Source organism: Vicia villosa, linkage group LG1, assembly GCF_029867415.1.
Source record: "Vicia villosa cultivar HV-30 ecotype Madison, WI linkage group LG1, Vvil1.0, whole genome shotgun sequence".
In the NCBI taxonomy this organism is placed as follows: Eukaryota; Viridiplantae; Streptophyta; class Magnoliopsida; order Fabales; family Fabaceae; genus Vicia; species Vicia villosa.
Genome location: NC_081180.1, coordinates 4,075,803 through 4,093,074, shown reverse-complemented (window position 1 = coordinate 4,093,074; position 17,272 = coordinate 4,075,803). Strand labels below are relative to the sequence as shown.

The following is a 17,272-nucleotide window of genomic DNA, read 5'->3' as shown; positions in this document are numbered from 1 at the left end:
CTTTTCACTGTCAGGAATGTCTCCATATAACCAACCGATCAAACTCATTTGAAAATGCTCGAAGGTCTCCATATTTTAAAGTCGAATCTTCTCCGAAGACTTTGTTGACACATATGCATGCGTCACACTGACTGGTGCATCCTCTATGTCTCCGCTTTTTTTATTTTATTTAATAAGTGGTCATTTTGCTTTTTGTTTAAAATATTATTATTTGACCAATCATTAGTTGGTCCAGTGGTGATTGACGCTGGACTTGGTAGGGAAAACCACGGTTCGATCCCATGCAACTGCGATCGAGAGGGGGATGAAACCACTTGATGCCAGAACTCGCCCCTGAACCGGACTAAACCGGTCGTGTAAAGCCAAAAAAAATAATTTATTATTTGAGAAGTTTTTTTTTTTAAAAAAAAAATACCGATTATTTTAAAAAAATGGATATTGAAATTATCACAAAAATATTTTAAAATTAAAATTATAAACATTTATTTTTACACATCTATCTACTTGTCTTTATTATCACTCAAAATTCTCTATTTTCTCAAACCCTAATTCTCTGTAACAAGCAACGATTCGCGATGGAAGTGGAGAAGGCAGCCACAATCGCGATGGAAGTGGAGAAGCCAGCCACAATTGGGAAGAAAATCACGAAGAAGAAGATGATCGAGTTCCACGATTGCATCTACCTGCTTCTGAAACAGGTGCATCCTAAACTAAGCATGTCTTCGAAAGCTATGAAAATGATCGACAAATTCTTAAGAAAGACCCTGGTGAAGATTTCAAAGATAGCTTCGGAGAATAATAAAATAGATAGGAAGAATAGGAAATATCCATTCTTGCTTGAAACAGACATATCAGTTGGTGTTATGAAAGTCTTGTCCCAAAAAAGGGCCCGCCTTGCCCTCTCTTCTGCTCCCACAAAGCTCACTGGATACATGGTAGACAAATTTTTGTGTGATGGAATGTCTAAGATTTAGTACTATTTTGATTTGGTTTTAAAACAGTTGATGATATTAACAAATAATTAATGTTTTAGCTATGGTTTATGTTTATACAAACTTTGGAATAATGGATGGTGCTATGTTGAAGCGTCTTTTAAAATCCTATGCATGGAATTCCTTTCCACGATCATGAATAAATAGGAAATAAGGAAGTGAGTGTAATTATGGATGCCATGTGTTTTTCCTCAACATGCATGATATTTAAGCATATTATATAAACCATTCTATTTGATTGGTCTCATCAATTTGCTAATCTTCCTAGGAGCTTTTTCTATTTTTTGTTTTTTCCACCTTGATTCCAAGGGTTGACTCTCCTTTTCATTTAGGGGATTTTAGACCGATTTCTTTGGTTGTGTCTCTTTATACGATCTTGCTACGGTTTTGATCTTTAGATTTGTGGTGTTATGGATAAGCTCATCTACTCTAACGGTAGGCTCTTGGTGGGTGGGGTAGTTGTTTTGAGGTTAACTCGAAAAATCTCGAAAGCAATTTGTTCAAATTAATTGTGCGAAATGTATGTAAGCGAAGTAAATGCAAAACTTAAATAAAGAAAGCCTTTGATAAATGACAAGAATGTAAAGTGTAATAAAAGAAATTAAACAACAATGATAACGATGAACAACAAAGATAAATGCTTCATTTAAGGAAGTAAAACAATGAAAAGAAAGGACGTAGACACATACATGTTTCTCACAAACTGTTTTGTTCTTTGACTCGGGTACTTCAGTTTAATAGAGAGAATGTATGAAATATTGCGACCCCGATTACAATGTATGAGTCTGCTACTTATACTAGTCTAAAAATAACCATTCTCGACGGTTTGTGTTTTCAAACCAAAAAACACGCTGCAAAATCTGCAGTTTATACCTTTTGAAGCACTTCCACAATGTTAGTCTCTAAAAATCCATTATCCCACGTTCAAAACCCCACAGGACCACTAACTACTTGAGAAATATCTGGTTCAATAACTGTGGAACGCCTGTTAAAACTCTAAAATATTCAAAGTCTCAGACAATTAATGACTTTGTCGACGACACTGATTCTAGCGAAGTCCCTTTCAAAATTTTGGACATGTTTAGAGAAAATAGTGATCCTAATCTTGTGAACCTGTTCTTGAGATTATTTCAAACCATACCTATTATGTCAGTCAACGATGTTGTTCGATTTGAAGGCGTTGACTGCATTATTTCTGTCGAGGCATACTTTCAACACTTATTATTTCTCCATGATAAGTTCCACATAGACTTCCCTTTTAGCTAAAAATTTCAGGTTAACAGATGCCCCCCCCCCCCCCCCAATGTCACTTTTGATCATGTGTCAGATGGAAAAGGGTGGCGTCTTTTGCACTTATTTCGACACTGTTGTCATTGGCTTGCTGGTACACCCTGATTTGATTTTTCATCTTCTAATTCATTTTCATTTGCATCAATTCATTTGCATCATTTGCATCCTGAATAGAATTTGACTTTCCTGTTAATTATATTTGTTTCATTTCTTAGCATATCGTATTTCGCATTTGCAAATTGATTTCTCTTTTAGTAATTAACTCAGTTTTTTTTGCATCCAAGTTGTTTTTAATCATATTTGCATTTTTTTTCATTATTCTTGATTGATTAAATGAAATTTGCATTTTCTTATATCTAGTTGTTTAACTTTTTTCATTTGATCTACTCTACTTATACTATAGTTGCTATCCCAACACTCTCTCTAATAGTCATTTTTAATCTTAATATGTTTAATCATACCACATATTCAACACAATATTCACATTTCTGCTACACTTACTTTATTCTCGTGTTGATTCATAACTGCTCAACATTTTGTCCCGTACAACATCGTGAGTTTTTACCGGAGTTTGATAAAACTTTCCTTTAGCTTAACCTTTATGTCACATATAATCCCTAAAGTCATCTTTCATTTCAGTCATCCAGTCATCCTGTTTGAATTCAATGATTTACCTTATATTTCTCCATTATCTTATATTACAGATCTAGATACTTAAATCATGGGATGATATAGTCTTTTAACTTTCATATCTATGTTAGAGAAAAGGAAGATAATAAGAGTGAAAAAAGTAGGAGGAGGGGCTACCTATGGTGGTTGAGAGAGAAAATACAGATATAATAAGTTGTAATTCATTTTACTTTCTTTTCTCTAAAGATTGAATGTTGAAATGGATCCATTACAAATAATCAAACAATAGAGGGAAAACATAAATTTTTATTTGTTTCACTCCATTCTATTACATTTGCATGATATCCAAACATAACTTTAGTAGAGACTAACATTACAATTTATGTTGCTCTACCGAAACCGGCACAACCGACAAAGTTATTCTTACTATGTGATCCAAACTTCCTGTCAAAACAATTTCACCAAAGCTAAAATTTTCCATAGGTTGATTCACATTGATATTTATTTCCAGATCTTGTGTTGCTTGTGGACTTATGGTAAACCAAGTTGGATTCAAGTTAATTGAAGTTCCATTAGGAGGTAGAACCGAGCCCAAGTATGTCTCTGTGGTGTTCCCTACATTCATCACAGTTCTTCTCACAGAAATTGATCCTCTTAGTGCAGATATTGTCACTGATGGAAGGTTTAAATTAGATGGATAGTCAAATGGATTGTTGCAAGGTTCTCCTGTTGCTGCTGTTATTGTACTCGGATCGATGTTTGGCAAAGAGCACAAGAAGCTGATGAAATCTTGATAATCTGTTTCAGGACAAATGAATATTTATGTTGCGAATTTGAGCAAAAGTTTTGTTTCTTTTGTTTTGGTTTTGTATGATACTATACAATAGTAATATAGTTACCTGATGATAGCACCAAGCCTGGATTAATGGCACGACTAGGGTTTACAATGCCCGCTCCGAAATCAAAAGGAGTGGATGGATGCAATGTGTTGACCTTGTAGCCTTCGGCCATCATAGGATCGCCAAGGTTGTCATACTTTGTGCCGGTTGTAGTGATTGCAGATGCTATCATTGATGGACTCCATGATGGGTTATATTGCTTGATCAGAGCCGCGATTCCAGCCACGTGAGGCGCTGCCATGCTAGTACCAGATAATAATGCAAAATCATGTCCTGTATGCAAAATCAGTTAGCGTAAGACACTAAAAAAGCGGACAAACGAGTAGATTGGTGTCTGTTAGACTTAGAACACAAGTAATAATAATGTACCTGTTAGCATAGGTTGTTTGGCGCTAAAAGGGCTCCATGCAGCCCATATTTGATGCCCTGGAGCAAGAATATCCGGTTTAAGCACATCAGCAAGACTTTTGTTTGCATCAATGATATCTGGACCTCTCGATGAAAATCTACTTACAACCGGTGATCGCCCTTTGAAAGAGGCAACCCTTCCTTCCGTTTTTGACGCCATCGCACCAAATTCCATAACAGTTCCTTTCTCGTCCCTCTTTGTTCGTTCTTCGTAATATTTCTCTATAATCTATATTCGAAAATTTTTTAAGTTCCACATCAAGTAAATAAAAAAGTTCAATATAGTACTTGTTTTTACCTTGGTATCAGCTACAGAAGGAATCAAGATACCAGGAATGGAAAAAGGAATTGGCTCTGCAATATAATCGCCATAGCTCGGATTCGCAGTCAGAATAAAACCCTCGAATCCTAGAGCCTTGGCAGTGCTGATAATGCCAGCAACCGTTGAGGTGCCATTGACGAATCCTTCAGAGAAATTGCAGATTATGACACTTCCAAACACTTTAGTAGGATCCAAAGCTTCTGGGTGCTGACACTCTTCTAAGTACTCTGGTGTCCATGGAAATGTTCCATTAGTTTTTACTGCATCCTTAGCTAATACAAGTTTACGGAGAATCGTCCCATTTCCAAAACTTGGTCCTGTAAAAAATCCATGCATTATGAATCATGCCAAGGTAACATTATTTCTGATATTTTGGATGAATAAAATAGGAAGCTCTATAGACGTGTCAGTGTCAGGGTCGTGTCTAGTATCTGTGTCAATGTTAGAGTCGTGTCTGGTATCTGTGTCTCGTGTTCGTGCTTCATAGATAGGAAGTAGTACCTGATAGTCCAATGCCGTCTATTACCTGACCATTTCCAAGAAGGATTGAAGAAGTATATCTTCTGTCTGTGTTGCAAGCGGCAACGCCAACAGTCCATGGGCTGAATGACACTACACTCGAAGGTGATGGACCATTATTACCTGCGGCTTGCACCACTAAAACTCCTGCTTTTCTTGCAAATAATAAAGAAATATCAAACATGCTGAGAAATGTTATTGTATCTTGTGGTGGTCCATTTGGTCCAATAGAGAGTGATATGATATCTACTCCATCTTGTACAGCCTGCACATATCAAACAATCACTCCTCAATTTTCATTTCTTATGTTAACATGATGTTTTGTTTTTCTGTTTCTCATTTTCTTCGGTTTGAGAAGAGAATGGACGCTTACTTGATCTATAGCTGCAACAACATCCGCCATAGTTCCCACTGATGAGTAGATAGCCTTATAAACAGCAATCCTTCAAAAGACAACAACACTTTCAGCCATACAAATTTCACTGTTTAAAGACAAAAAAAGTTATATCAACCGCTAAATTTGTGCTTAGTAACATTAGCGAGACTCTTCAACACACTCCTTCACGCTCTAGAGCGTGGATAAAAATGGTGGGTGACCTGATAGCAGGGGGCCCAACGGAACTCGGATATGCTCTTCAATAGTCAGAAACTCATTTAGCATGTAAACTAAATTGGTCATTAAATGGTAACTTGTTATCGTGATCAATCTCACCTTGCCCGCGGTGCCATTCCGCTGGCTTGCCCGTAACAAAAACCATTCACTTCAACAGGAACACCAGCATTTCCAGCAGCAATAGATGCAACATGACTGAAAGAAACCAATCAAACAAACCAAAACAATCTCAAAATTAATGTTAATTACACTTACATAATAAAACAAACATTGATACCTCCAACATTACCTGCCATGTCCATCTGCATCAAAAGGTGAAAGAAAATCAACAGAAGCATTAAATTTAGGAGTAGCTTGAGCACCAGCTGAGAAATATTTAGCTGAAATAATCTTTCCATTACAAGATTCAGGTGGAAAGTGTGGACCAGTCTCACAAGCACCAGAAAAGTGAGAGATATTTGTACTGAAAGTTTGCGGACCAAAGCTTGGATGAAGTGGATTAATTCCACTATCAATAACACCAATAACAACTCCATCACCTGCATTTTTGTCACCTCCTTCTTGTGCCCATACTCCTTGTGGCAAGTCAAGAAAATCAGGAGTGTATGTTGTCATTTTCTTCACTCCTCTATCTTTCTCTACCAACTTCACTCCTGGTGTAGCTTTGAGTCTTTTTGCCTGAAATTTTCGACAAAATATTTCAACCGGAACTAATATACACAGTGTCTCCAAAAACTTGAAACGACTCGGCTGAAATATGGAGATAACTATGAAGATGAGATGGAGCACCTGAGAAGGAGTTGTGTGGACTGAGAAACCGTTGATTATGTGTTTGAAACTATGGAGTTTGTTGTAGCTTCCACTCTCCAAAGTGCTTTGTAGAAGCATGTTGTGAGATTCCAATAAGTGTTCTTCATGTTCCTTTGAAGCATTTCTATTTAATAAGCCATGCAAAAATAATATGTAAATTAATATAAGGTACAATAATGATACTAAAAATAATAAAACTAGTGACATTAAAGAAAATAAAATATATTAGTGATGAAAAAGAAAGACATAAAAAATGATATTAATCTTAATAATTAAAATGAGTGTCATCTATTTTATTTTACTTTATTTCTTTCTCATTTTTTAAGATAATAGATATTTTTTAATACTAAGGAGATTGCTAGGGTTCCTTTTAAGAATTCAAATTTAGATTATTATGAAGTGAAGTAGATACATTATAATCACACTATTAAACAAAATAGAAATGAAAATTAGTGATGAAAAAGAAGAAGAAAGGAAATTACTACTTAGAGAAGAATTTCATCGTTTATTTAATCTTTTATTTGAAGTTGAATCAATTTTGGAAATCAACCGTATAAAGAAAATAACAAAAGGAAAGTGAATAACAAAAGGAAAGTGACATTGTTTTAGAAAACAAAAAAATTACTTATAAAAATGAAGACATAGAAAATAAAATAATCTCTAAAATTTTATTCGAGAAAATCAAATTTATTCTATTTTCTTATTAGAAGATATTCTTAAGACTTGAACCCCTACTCCCGCTATTAAAAAGATACTAAATCTATAAAACTTGAAAATGTTTTATATTCATTTTATAACTCGATTTTATAGAAGTGAGTAAAGTTAAACTCTAATTCTAATATTATATTAGAATGTATCGATCACAACACGAGTTATCCAGCTATTAACAAGGTTAGCTCACAAGTAATAAAAAGATGAAAAACCTACTAAACCAAATCCTCCCACAAGGGGTAAGAAATCCGACTTGGATTCGTAATTATCCCTCTTCTAGAAGGAATTTTTTTTCTAGCAAAAGTTGTTAGAACAAGACCCAATATCTTAGAAGGAATCCAACTAGTCCAGATAAAGGGGAGGGTCATACTCTTCGCCAAAGATAAATTGAAGTAGAAATAGAGCTAATTTTTTGAACATGGTAAGTCGAGACAACTGAAAAGTATTCTCTCTAATATATTTTCAAATTCATTTATTTCTATCCAAGAAAAGTGCGACGTCTCGAAAAAGAGTGACATTGTTTTAGAAAAGCAAAAAAAATTATTTATAAAAATTAAAATATAGAAAATAAAAATAATCTCTAAAATTCTATTGGGTTAGATCAAATTTATTCTTTTTTTTTTCAAAATTTTGACAATAAAGTATTTATTTTCCATATCAAGATAAATTGTTATGGTTTAGATCTCAGCTATGAAAACTCGCATATCTAATATAGAAAAAAATTCTACGTAGATTCAACATTTCTTGCTTCATCGAACAAGTCTCACATAGTATTTAAATCGAATGATAAGGAGATATAGTAAATTGAACTATTATAAATATTTATTAAACTAAAAAAGAAATAAATAAATAAAAATCACTCACTTTTGAAGACGAGTTTAGAGAAAAAATTCACAATGTCACCTCTAAATTCTCGATTAGTAGTGAATATAAATTTAAATCACTATAATCTAACCTGATGATAATCGATGAATTTTCATTTTGTGACGCTGCATGAAAAGCGACACCATCTCCTTCCAATAAGACCAAGTATATAGATTTCTCCTCATGAAAGCCAAAGCCAGAGCTCATAAAAACAAAGATCATCAAAATTATGAATATGATTAAAGGTGGTAAAGCTATACAACTAATTTTAACCATGGTGTAACAAAGGGACAACCAAAAAGCTTTGTCAAATTTCATTTAAATAGACTCAATGTTGAGAAACTTATAAACCAAGAGATTGAATATAACACGTTTTAACATACGTTATAAGTTTATGATGACAAAACTTGTAAAACATGCAACTACATATTTAGAGAGAACCTTATTATGAACGTGAACAAATTGTTGGTTAGTGAGAAAATAAAACCAGCACTAGACATTATATGTGAGTGTATAAGTAATATTAAAATAATTAATTAACATTTATGCACTAACTTCTTGCTTTTTTTCCATATAAAAGGAGAGTTTGAGTTAGAATTGTTGTTTATTAGTATTATACTTTTTAAGTAGTCTCACACTAAACAAAACATGCAATCCCCTAGCGTGTTCAATGCATAGGATAGTTTGGTAATTAAGATTTCTTGTTACAATTTTTTTCGTGCTAAAAAAAACTATTTTTTCCAAATAAATAGTTACCTAGAAGCTTTTATATATATATATATATATATATATATATATATATATATATATATATATATATATATATATATATATATATATATATATATATATATATATATATATATATATATATATATATATATATATATATATATATATATATATATATATATATATATATATACTTATGATTTTCATTATTTTATATTATTTTATATATTAATATTAAATATTGTTAAAAAAATTATATTTAATTACAGTTTTCGTCCATCTAATTTAACTCATTCACGGAATTAATCATTATATTTTAACTTTAAATTATTTATTTTTCACTTATATTTTTTCAATTAAAATTGATATATACTTATTCTTTTTAGTAGAGTGTGACATATAAACATAAAACTCATTTTGTAACGTCGCATATAATTAGGGTGGTAAAACGGATTAGACTCGCCGTGTCGGCCAGTTTGACTCGTCATTTTGGATGAGCTGGATTGAAATTTTTAGCTCGGTATCTTAAATTAGCCCATTCCGCTTCAAAAAATGGGTCGCGGTGGGGCGGATTTAACCCCTGAACTTTTTATTAAAACTTTTTTATTTCTTACTAACATTAAAACAACTTTAATTTAATTATAATAACAACACTTTTCTCTTATGATTATTTTGATTGAATTGTATTCTAAATTATTATACATACAAATTAAATTATAATTGTAACGTCCGTTCTCTAACTTTCTAATACACGTGTTGATTGGAAAAACTTGAAATAAAATAACAATTGTATGACATGCATAATTATTTAAGTTGTCAATACATTAACTCACATATTTTCTTTAGAAATAAATGTTGATTTTAAGAAGAAAAGATTTGATTAGTATATACTGATTGAAAAAACTTGAATACAATAACAACTGTATAACATGCATAATTATTAAGTTGTCAATACATTAGCTCACATATTTTCTTTAGAAATAGATGTTGATTTTAAGAAGAAAAGATTTGATTAGTGTATACGTGTGACAAACTTATGATTTAACTAATAAGAAATCTGTCAATTTAAGAGTCTATATGATGTAAACAGTGAGAAAGTCAGGTGTTGATATTTTATGCACTGTAATGTATTATGCCGTGTAATTATATTATCAATGTTTCTCTAATATAAATTCTTAATTGGGTTCTTTTAGTAGTTATAGTTTTTAAATAGGATGAGAATGATATGTATTATTTATTTATTTTGATACGCTTTTTTATTGTGCTTGAGTTATTCTTTTTTATTGCAATTGATCTTTATTTATTTTATTTTTTGAACTGTTTGAACTTAAGACATGAAGTTCTATTGCGCGTTGTTAAAAAAAAATTCTTGTATAGACCTCTTTGGTAATACTTAAATTTTTTATAAATTATGCAGTAAATCAAAAAATAAATAAAAAATAAAAAATTGGCGGCCAGCCCGCCAACTTGCCAACTCGTTTGTAAACGGGACAGACTTGACTTTTAAACTCGAACACCTAAGTTAATTCGCTCCGTCCTGCCCCACTTTTAAATGAGCTTAAATGGGACGAGCCTAAATGAGGCGGGCCGTTCGCTTTGCTACCCTACTTATAATTGTATAATTGCTTTTGTAATATGACACATTAATAATAGAAATTACATATTATTAAAACATGGATATATCATCTAGGTGTGAAAAATCCAAATTGACTTATAATAAAAAAAGAAGGTAGTATATGTCTAATTCTTTTTATGATTGACATGTGACATTCATTTTCCAAGTTTCACCAATATTTTACAATTAAATATTGCATACATACATTATCTCTTTTGATTAAAATTTTAAATCTCTCTTACATTTCTTTTTCCCACACTTTCTCACTTTAGTTAAGTTTTTTTCTCTCTATTTACTTATTATCACTAAAAATACTAAAAATTTATTTTTTAATTTTAATAAATTAACAATTTATTTTATTTCACGAGTCATTATCAACACAATATTTACTTTATTTTAACAAACTACTGCTTTATTTTGAGAGACAAAATTTTTATTTTCAAATATTAATTTTTTACTTTCTCTATCTCAAAGTTCTTTTATCTTCTTGTTTTTGTATCATTATATAATATAATTAAAATTATATGATTATTATTCATTTTATAATTAAGTAACTCGTTTCAAATTTTGCATATGTATTTGAATAAATTTTATATTGTATTAAAGAAATTTATAATTTTACAGGTCACTATCAATACAATACACATTTTTATTTTAATCGGTAATCACCTTAATTTGAAAGATAAAATTCTTAATTTCAAATATTAATTTTTTTCATCTCACAGGTCCCCTTTTCCCTTTTATATTTTAATACACTTGAGTTTATATAATCAGTGTCTATTTTAAAATTAATAATTAATTTTAAATTTAGATACGTATCTAAATACATTTTAAATAGTATTAAATAATATTATCAGCACGATCATACTAGTATATGACTAGTTTAATTGTAAAAATATGAGATAAAGACAAAAGGAGTTAACTTTAAAATAGTAGAATTAATTTCATAAATGAATAAAATAGAGAAAAAATTGTGATTAAGTCAAAGTTATTATTATTTTTAAATATAGATATGAAAGGAAAGTAAATAAAGCAATAATGGAGACATTTCCTAAAAAATATTGATATATACTTTGTCAATGGTATATTTTATTTAAGCACTAATATATATATATATATATATATATATATATATATATATATATATATATATATATATATATATATATATATATATATATATATATATATATAGGGCATATCATATGAGAATGTGTTTTTTATATGAGAATGTAAGAATGAATCTGAACTTTTGGATTTTAAAATAAATGGTGGACATTATAGGTGATCTTGTTTTTCTCTCTCCTACATTTTGAAATAAATGATGTAGGAGAGAGAAAAAAAAGATTCACCCATAATCTCCACCATTTATTTTAAAATTCAATGGTTCAGATTCATTCTCACATTCTCATATAAAGATGACATTCTCATATGATATGCCTTCTCTCTCTCTCTCTCTCTATATATATATATATATATATATATATATATATATATATATATATATATATATATATATATATATATATATATATATATATATATATATATATATATATATATATATATATATAATCAAATGACACCAAAGTGTCAAAGTTTAATTTGACATTAAATCTCAACTGTTAAAAAAATTGATTAAACAGTCATATAAAATAAAAAAATAAAAAAATATAGAGTATATTTTTTTCTTCTAAAAATAGGTTATTTATATGACCCCTTGATCCCGTACTATTAACGATTGAGATTTGATGTCAAATTAAACTTTAACACATTGGTGTCATATATATATATATATATATATATATATATATATATATATATATATATATATATATATATATATATATATATATATATATAGGGGACGATTCAAGTGAGAACACTTGGTTATTATGAGAAATGAGAACAATGAATTACAACCATTAGATTTAGATTTGTTGATTTTAATGGACAAGATTTGTTTCTCTTTCTATGTTGATTTAAAATAAATAATAAGAATCATAGAAAGAGAAACAAATCTTGTCCATTAAAATCAACAAATCTAAATCTAATGGTTGTGATTCATTGTTCTCATTTCTCATAATAACCAAGTGTTCTCACTTGAGTCGTCCCATATATATATATATATATATATATATATATATATATATATATATATATATATATATTACTGGTCAACAAGTATAGGTGTGTGTTTCTCCTGCAAGGGCAGAAGACTCAAAGTTCGTAGTAAGTATATTATGTTGTATGTTGCTTAAAGTTTGCTTACAACGACAAGAATCTCTATACGGTGGTATTAAAAGTCTTGCTCACATGAGGTGAGAGACTCTCTAGATGAATGATGTGCTTATGTAAAAGCGTATGAGGTGTGTGATCAATATTATTTAAGATTTGTCATTTCTCTTGTGAGGGATATGTATTTATACAGGCCTTTAGGGCATCTGGCTCACTTTATCGTCGTTTCTCCTAGGGCGTTCCATGATCATCGCCCTAATAGAATCCTTTTACAAATATAACAATACATGGTACCTTAAACATAAGGCCTTTTGATAGAGGGAGGATTTTTTTTAGATTGAGACTCATGGGTAGTATCCCGAGGACATGCGTTTCATGAGGACATAGTTCCTCAGGCGGGGTTTCTATTAGCTTGAGAGATATATTCCTCGGACAAAGTTAAATGTAGTCCACCGAAAGAGACTATAAGTCCCTCATGCGAGGCATTGAACCTTCTCTGACGAGACTTCCATCAAGATCTTAGGCAAGACTTATGATCAAGTCTCTTATACCATATTTCGATTGCACCTCTTATACGTGATTTTTGAGACGGGTCTCGTCCGAGTTAATACTAAGTCCCTTAGGATGAGAGTTTAGTTAGCATGGGAAATATATTAATTGTTAAATATTTCAATTATTTCATGACATAGTAAATTAATATTTAAAATGTTTCAAACTATTTAATATATAAATTATTGTATATTATTATTTTTTAGAACAAGACAAAAATTAATGTTCAAAACAAAACAAAATCTATTTCAAACTAAATTATTGCATTATGTAATATAAGCATTGACGTTGTCTTGTTAAATAGAAAGCTCAAGTGGTGCAGTGGAAAGACATATTTGTTGTATGCATAAGGTGATGGGTTTAATCCCTCCCTCAACTAGATTTAAATTTTTTTGGCATTTAATATCTAACACTCAAATAATAATTTTAACATTAGGGACTAACGCCAACAAAAAATAGACATATAAGGATTTGGACTTGAAAAAAAAGATTTAGGAACTAAACGCAAAAACACTCGCTAACTTACAGGAACCAGAAGACTATTTAAGCCTAAATTTATTTAGTTGGCATCTAGATTTTTAAATGTAGAGAAGCTATTAGATAAATGGTGATATAGTTAAAAGAGAGTTAACAAATGACGTGTGTTGATAATTCTTCCTAAGACAATCAAATACTAGTAACTAAAGGTAGGTGAGAAAAAGTTATGGTGATCAATATGGTCAAAAATTTCAACCATGATATGTCAGGGTTGTCAAGTGTCACTATTGTGAAGAGTTTGGTTCGCATATAATGTGAATGTCCAAAATTTATGGAAAATTTGCAAAACCTAAAGGAGAAAAAAATATAAAGCGCGCTCTTTACATTATTTAGAATAGTTATAAGGGCACTCTTTAAGGGTGTTATTGGTTATGAAAAGAAAAGTAAAAATAGAGTAATGAGTATCAGAGAGTGGGCGAAGATAGGAAGATGCATGAAATAAAGAAGATTTGAGTTAACATTTTGTATAAGAGATATAGAGAAAAGAGAAATGTTAATGATTTTTAAAAATACATGGATAACTTTAAAAATAACATTAAATAAAGAGAAAATAAAGACAAAAATAAAAAGTTAGTGTCAAAATAATTTATTTGCTTCTTTTTCTCCTTTACTTTGAAAAGATTGAAAAACGTGGCAAGTCCTATTAATTTGTTTCTCTCTTCTCACTTTCTCTTAAGTCAATCTAACTCTTAATGTATAAGGATGAAGTTGACGATAGAGTGAAAAGATGTGAAATTTTAGATAAAAAATGATACATTATGTTAAAGTGGATACTTGTACATGATCCAGGGGGTGGAAAACGAGCATTTAAGTCTATCCAGCAAAAAATAGAGCGGGCGGTCGGGCTTAGTTGAGTGAGCGGGTCTAAAATCTTGACTCATCATAAAAAAAAAGAGGGCGGGAAAGGGAATGCTCGCGGGCTTTTCATTTTTTTGGCCTAAAAATATAAAATTTTATGTGAATTTCCGTGCCCGCAATAACCCGCAAAAAATGGGACGAGCTTATTTGAGGTTGCAAGCCTAAAACATTGGTCCGTCCCGCAAAAAAGTGCGGGTAAAACGGACATGTTCAAGGGGTCAGACCGTTTTGTCATCCCTACATGATCCACATAAATTGTGTGAAAAAAATAGAGAACTACTATAAACACAAAGAGAGTTAAATTGAGTTAAATTCACCATTCAGGGTCGACCTTGACAAAGACATCTATAGACCCACAGTTCAGGGTCTCCCAAAAAGAGGGGTGTAAAATTATTTTTTATAAATCTGAAATAAATATATTAATATTTGTTGTTCAACTTAATATGCAATGTAAATTAGTTAGTATAGTAGTAAATAAGTTAGTTTTCAACTCAAAGGTCAATGGTTTGATATGTATTACTTACACTTTTACTATTTAAATAAATAATTTTATAAAAAAGTGTCAAAACGTAATATTATTTCTCTCCCTTCTTTTTTATTGAGATCAATTTTTAAAATTAGAACAGACTTCTAAATTGTCAGAGACGATCTGTCTGTCACCAGTACAAACTTTTAAAAGTTCTATCTTCGGCTTGGTACTAAGGGGAAGTTTTTTAATTTCAGTTTTTATGATTGGTTCACCTCTCCGATCAATTGTTGTAAGAAAAAGATCCGTTTTTCTAGAGTTATGTTGTTGTATTTTGATGGGTTTCGAATATTCATTGTACTCTTTTAATGATATTTCATAGCTTATAAAAAAGAAATTTTTTAAAAGCATTTGAGTTTTGCTAGTTGTCTCTCTGAAAAATATGGGTGTAAGCGGATCAGAAAAATCCAATTAAACCGACAATTTAAACCAAACCGAAATAAAATCGATTGTTATTGGTTTGGTTCTAAAACCGAACCAAACTAATAAAAACCGATATAGTTTGGTTGGGTTCTCGATTTTAAGTTTTAGGAACCGCCAAACCGATGAACCGAACCAATGGAAATAATGACGCTCTAAATATTTTATTCCACCAATAATTAAGCTCAAAGTTTTTATCGGTCAAACCATTATCCATCTTTGTTTACACTTCCTTTCAGCAAAACACGTAGTTAGAACCAAACTTTAAAACATTGAAAGTAAAAATCATAAGTCACAAAAAACATGCTTTCACTCAACTGTTGCTCTGGCCGCCTACAACCATTGTTCCTCTCACTACCATCATTTTGATATATTATGGTCGTCTTATTCGTTTTCAAGTTCTCTTCGTTAATTTTCATATTTTTTTTTATCCTTTTTGTTTCTTCTTCAACAAAATTCCTTCTAGTCTTGTTACAAAATAGTTTTTATGCGTGTTTGAGATGTGAAAATGTTAATTGATGTGTGTTTTATTGTGTTCTATTTTTTAAGCTTTGAAATCCCTTTCCAACATTCTGATGTAAAGTGTTAACTTTTATATTTGATAATGAACTTATTTCATGATGCAATGAAAATCATGTCACTCTTTCGTATGGATTAAGAACAACTTCTAATTTGTTTGAAAAAATAGAACATGAAATAAATGACATGAAATATATTATTTTAAAAAATAGTACCATAAAATACACCAAAAAACACGATAGTGGAGAGTATACTAATGAATTTAATATTTTAAAAAATAAACATCGTAAACCGATCATTCAAACCAGTTAGTTTGGTTCGATTCCATTTTTGAAAAATGTTGAAAATCAAACCAAACCAAACAATAGAAATATCATCGGTTCAGACCTTTTTTTTCTCCAAAAACCGGTCCAAACCGATTCGATTACACCCGTACTAAGAAAGACTTGTAATTTTTTAATGCAAAAGTTGTAATCGAGAGAATTTTGCAATTTTTGATATAAAATAATGGTTAGTTCTAAGATGAGGAATCAATTAAAACCATCACTCATGTGCCACTCATTTTAACCCTTAGATTAAATAAACTTATGCAATTATATAATTCATCGTAGCACATGATTCTCTTCTCTCCCATAAACACCCGCGCCTTCCTTTCTCTCCGTTGTTGGAGTTTTACTATTTGCAAAATAAAATTTCCAAACAATATATTGTGAAGCGTGGTACTACTATACAAATCAATAATTCAATAATTTATTCAAAACAATTAAACATAAATATAAAATTAAACATGTATAAATTTCAAAACACCTGAATTCAATTAAAAATAAAATAAAAGATGGAATTGTCACTTATGAAATACTTTTCATTGAGACAATGCTTTAACTTTAAATTAAATTAGATTTAGAATTTGTACAAAATGTTTCAATCATAAACAAAAATCAATTGATAATCCTTGTTTAAGACCATCAATAAATTATGGTTTGTCTTCCTCTTGTGACGATAATTACATACAAGACAGTCTTAAAGTCTCATAAAAAATTAAGTGTTGTTTGGACTCAAATATGTGTAATTTGCAACAATGATCGAAGGTTATGCCACACGAATTAGAAACAGTCACTATAAGGGAAAACAGGATGTGTTCATGTGCATAAGATATATTTTTATGCACGGTGCATAAATACTTAAATATTGTTTATATTTCTTAAAGTATTATATTTATT

At 30.5% G+C, this 17,272-nt stretch overlaps 1 protein-coding gene across 1 annotated transcript; it reads right to left on the bottom strand.

Moving 5' to 3' along the window:
* Positions 1-3,187: 3,187 nt before the first annotated feature.
* Positions 3,188-8,356, bottom strand: LOC131599791 (subtilisin-like protease SBT2.4). The gene is made up of 10 exons (XM_058872048.1): positions 8,150-8,356; positions 6,463-6,607; positions 5,963-6,351; positions 5,773-5,868; positions 5,434-5,503; positions 5,043-5,325; positions 4,518-4,858; positions 4,181-4,448; positions 3,812-4,084; positions 3,188-3,710 (listed from the first exon to the last, which is right to left on the bottom strand). Exons 1-10 carry the CDS (start codon positions 8,332-8,334, stop codon positions 3,286-3,288), a joined length of 2,475 nt encoding a protein of 824 aa, XP_058728031.1. The 5' UTR covers positions 8,335-8,356; the 3' UTR covers positions 3,188-3,285.
* Between the last annotated feature and the right edge of the window lie 8,916 nt (positions 8,357-17,272).

Coding starts and splice junctions, on each gene's coding strand:
- LOC131599791 (XM_058872048.1), bottom strand. CDS start 8,334: ATGGTTAAAATTAGTTGTATAGCTTTACCACCTTTAATCATATTCATA. Junction 6,352..6,462: donor TCCACACAACTCCTTCTCAG/GTGCTCCATCTC, acceptor CGAAAATTTCAG/GCAAAAAGACTCAAAGCTAC. Junction 5,326..5,433: donor TTGTTGCAGCTATAGATCAA/GTAAGCGTCCAT, acceptor TGATATGTGCAG/GCTGTACAAGATGGAGTAGA.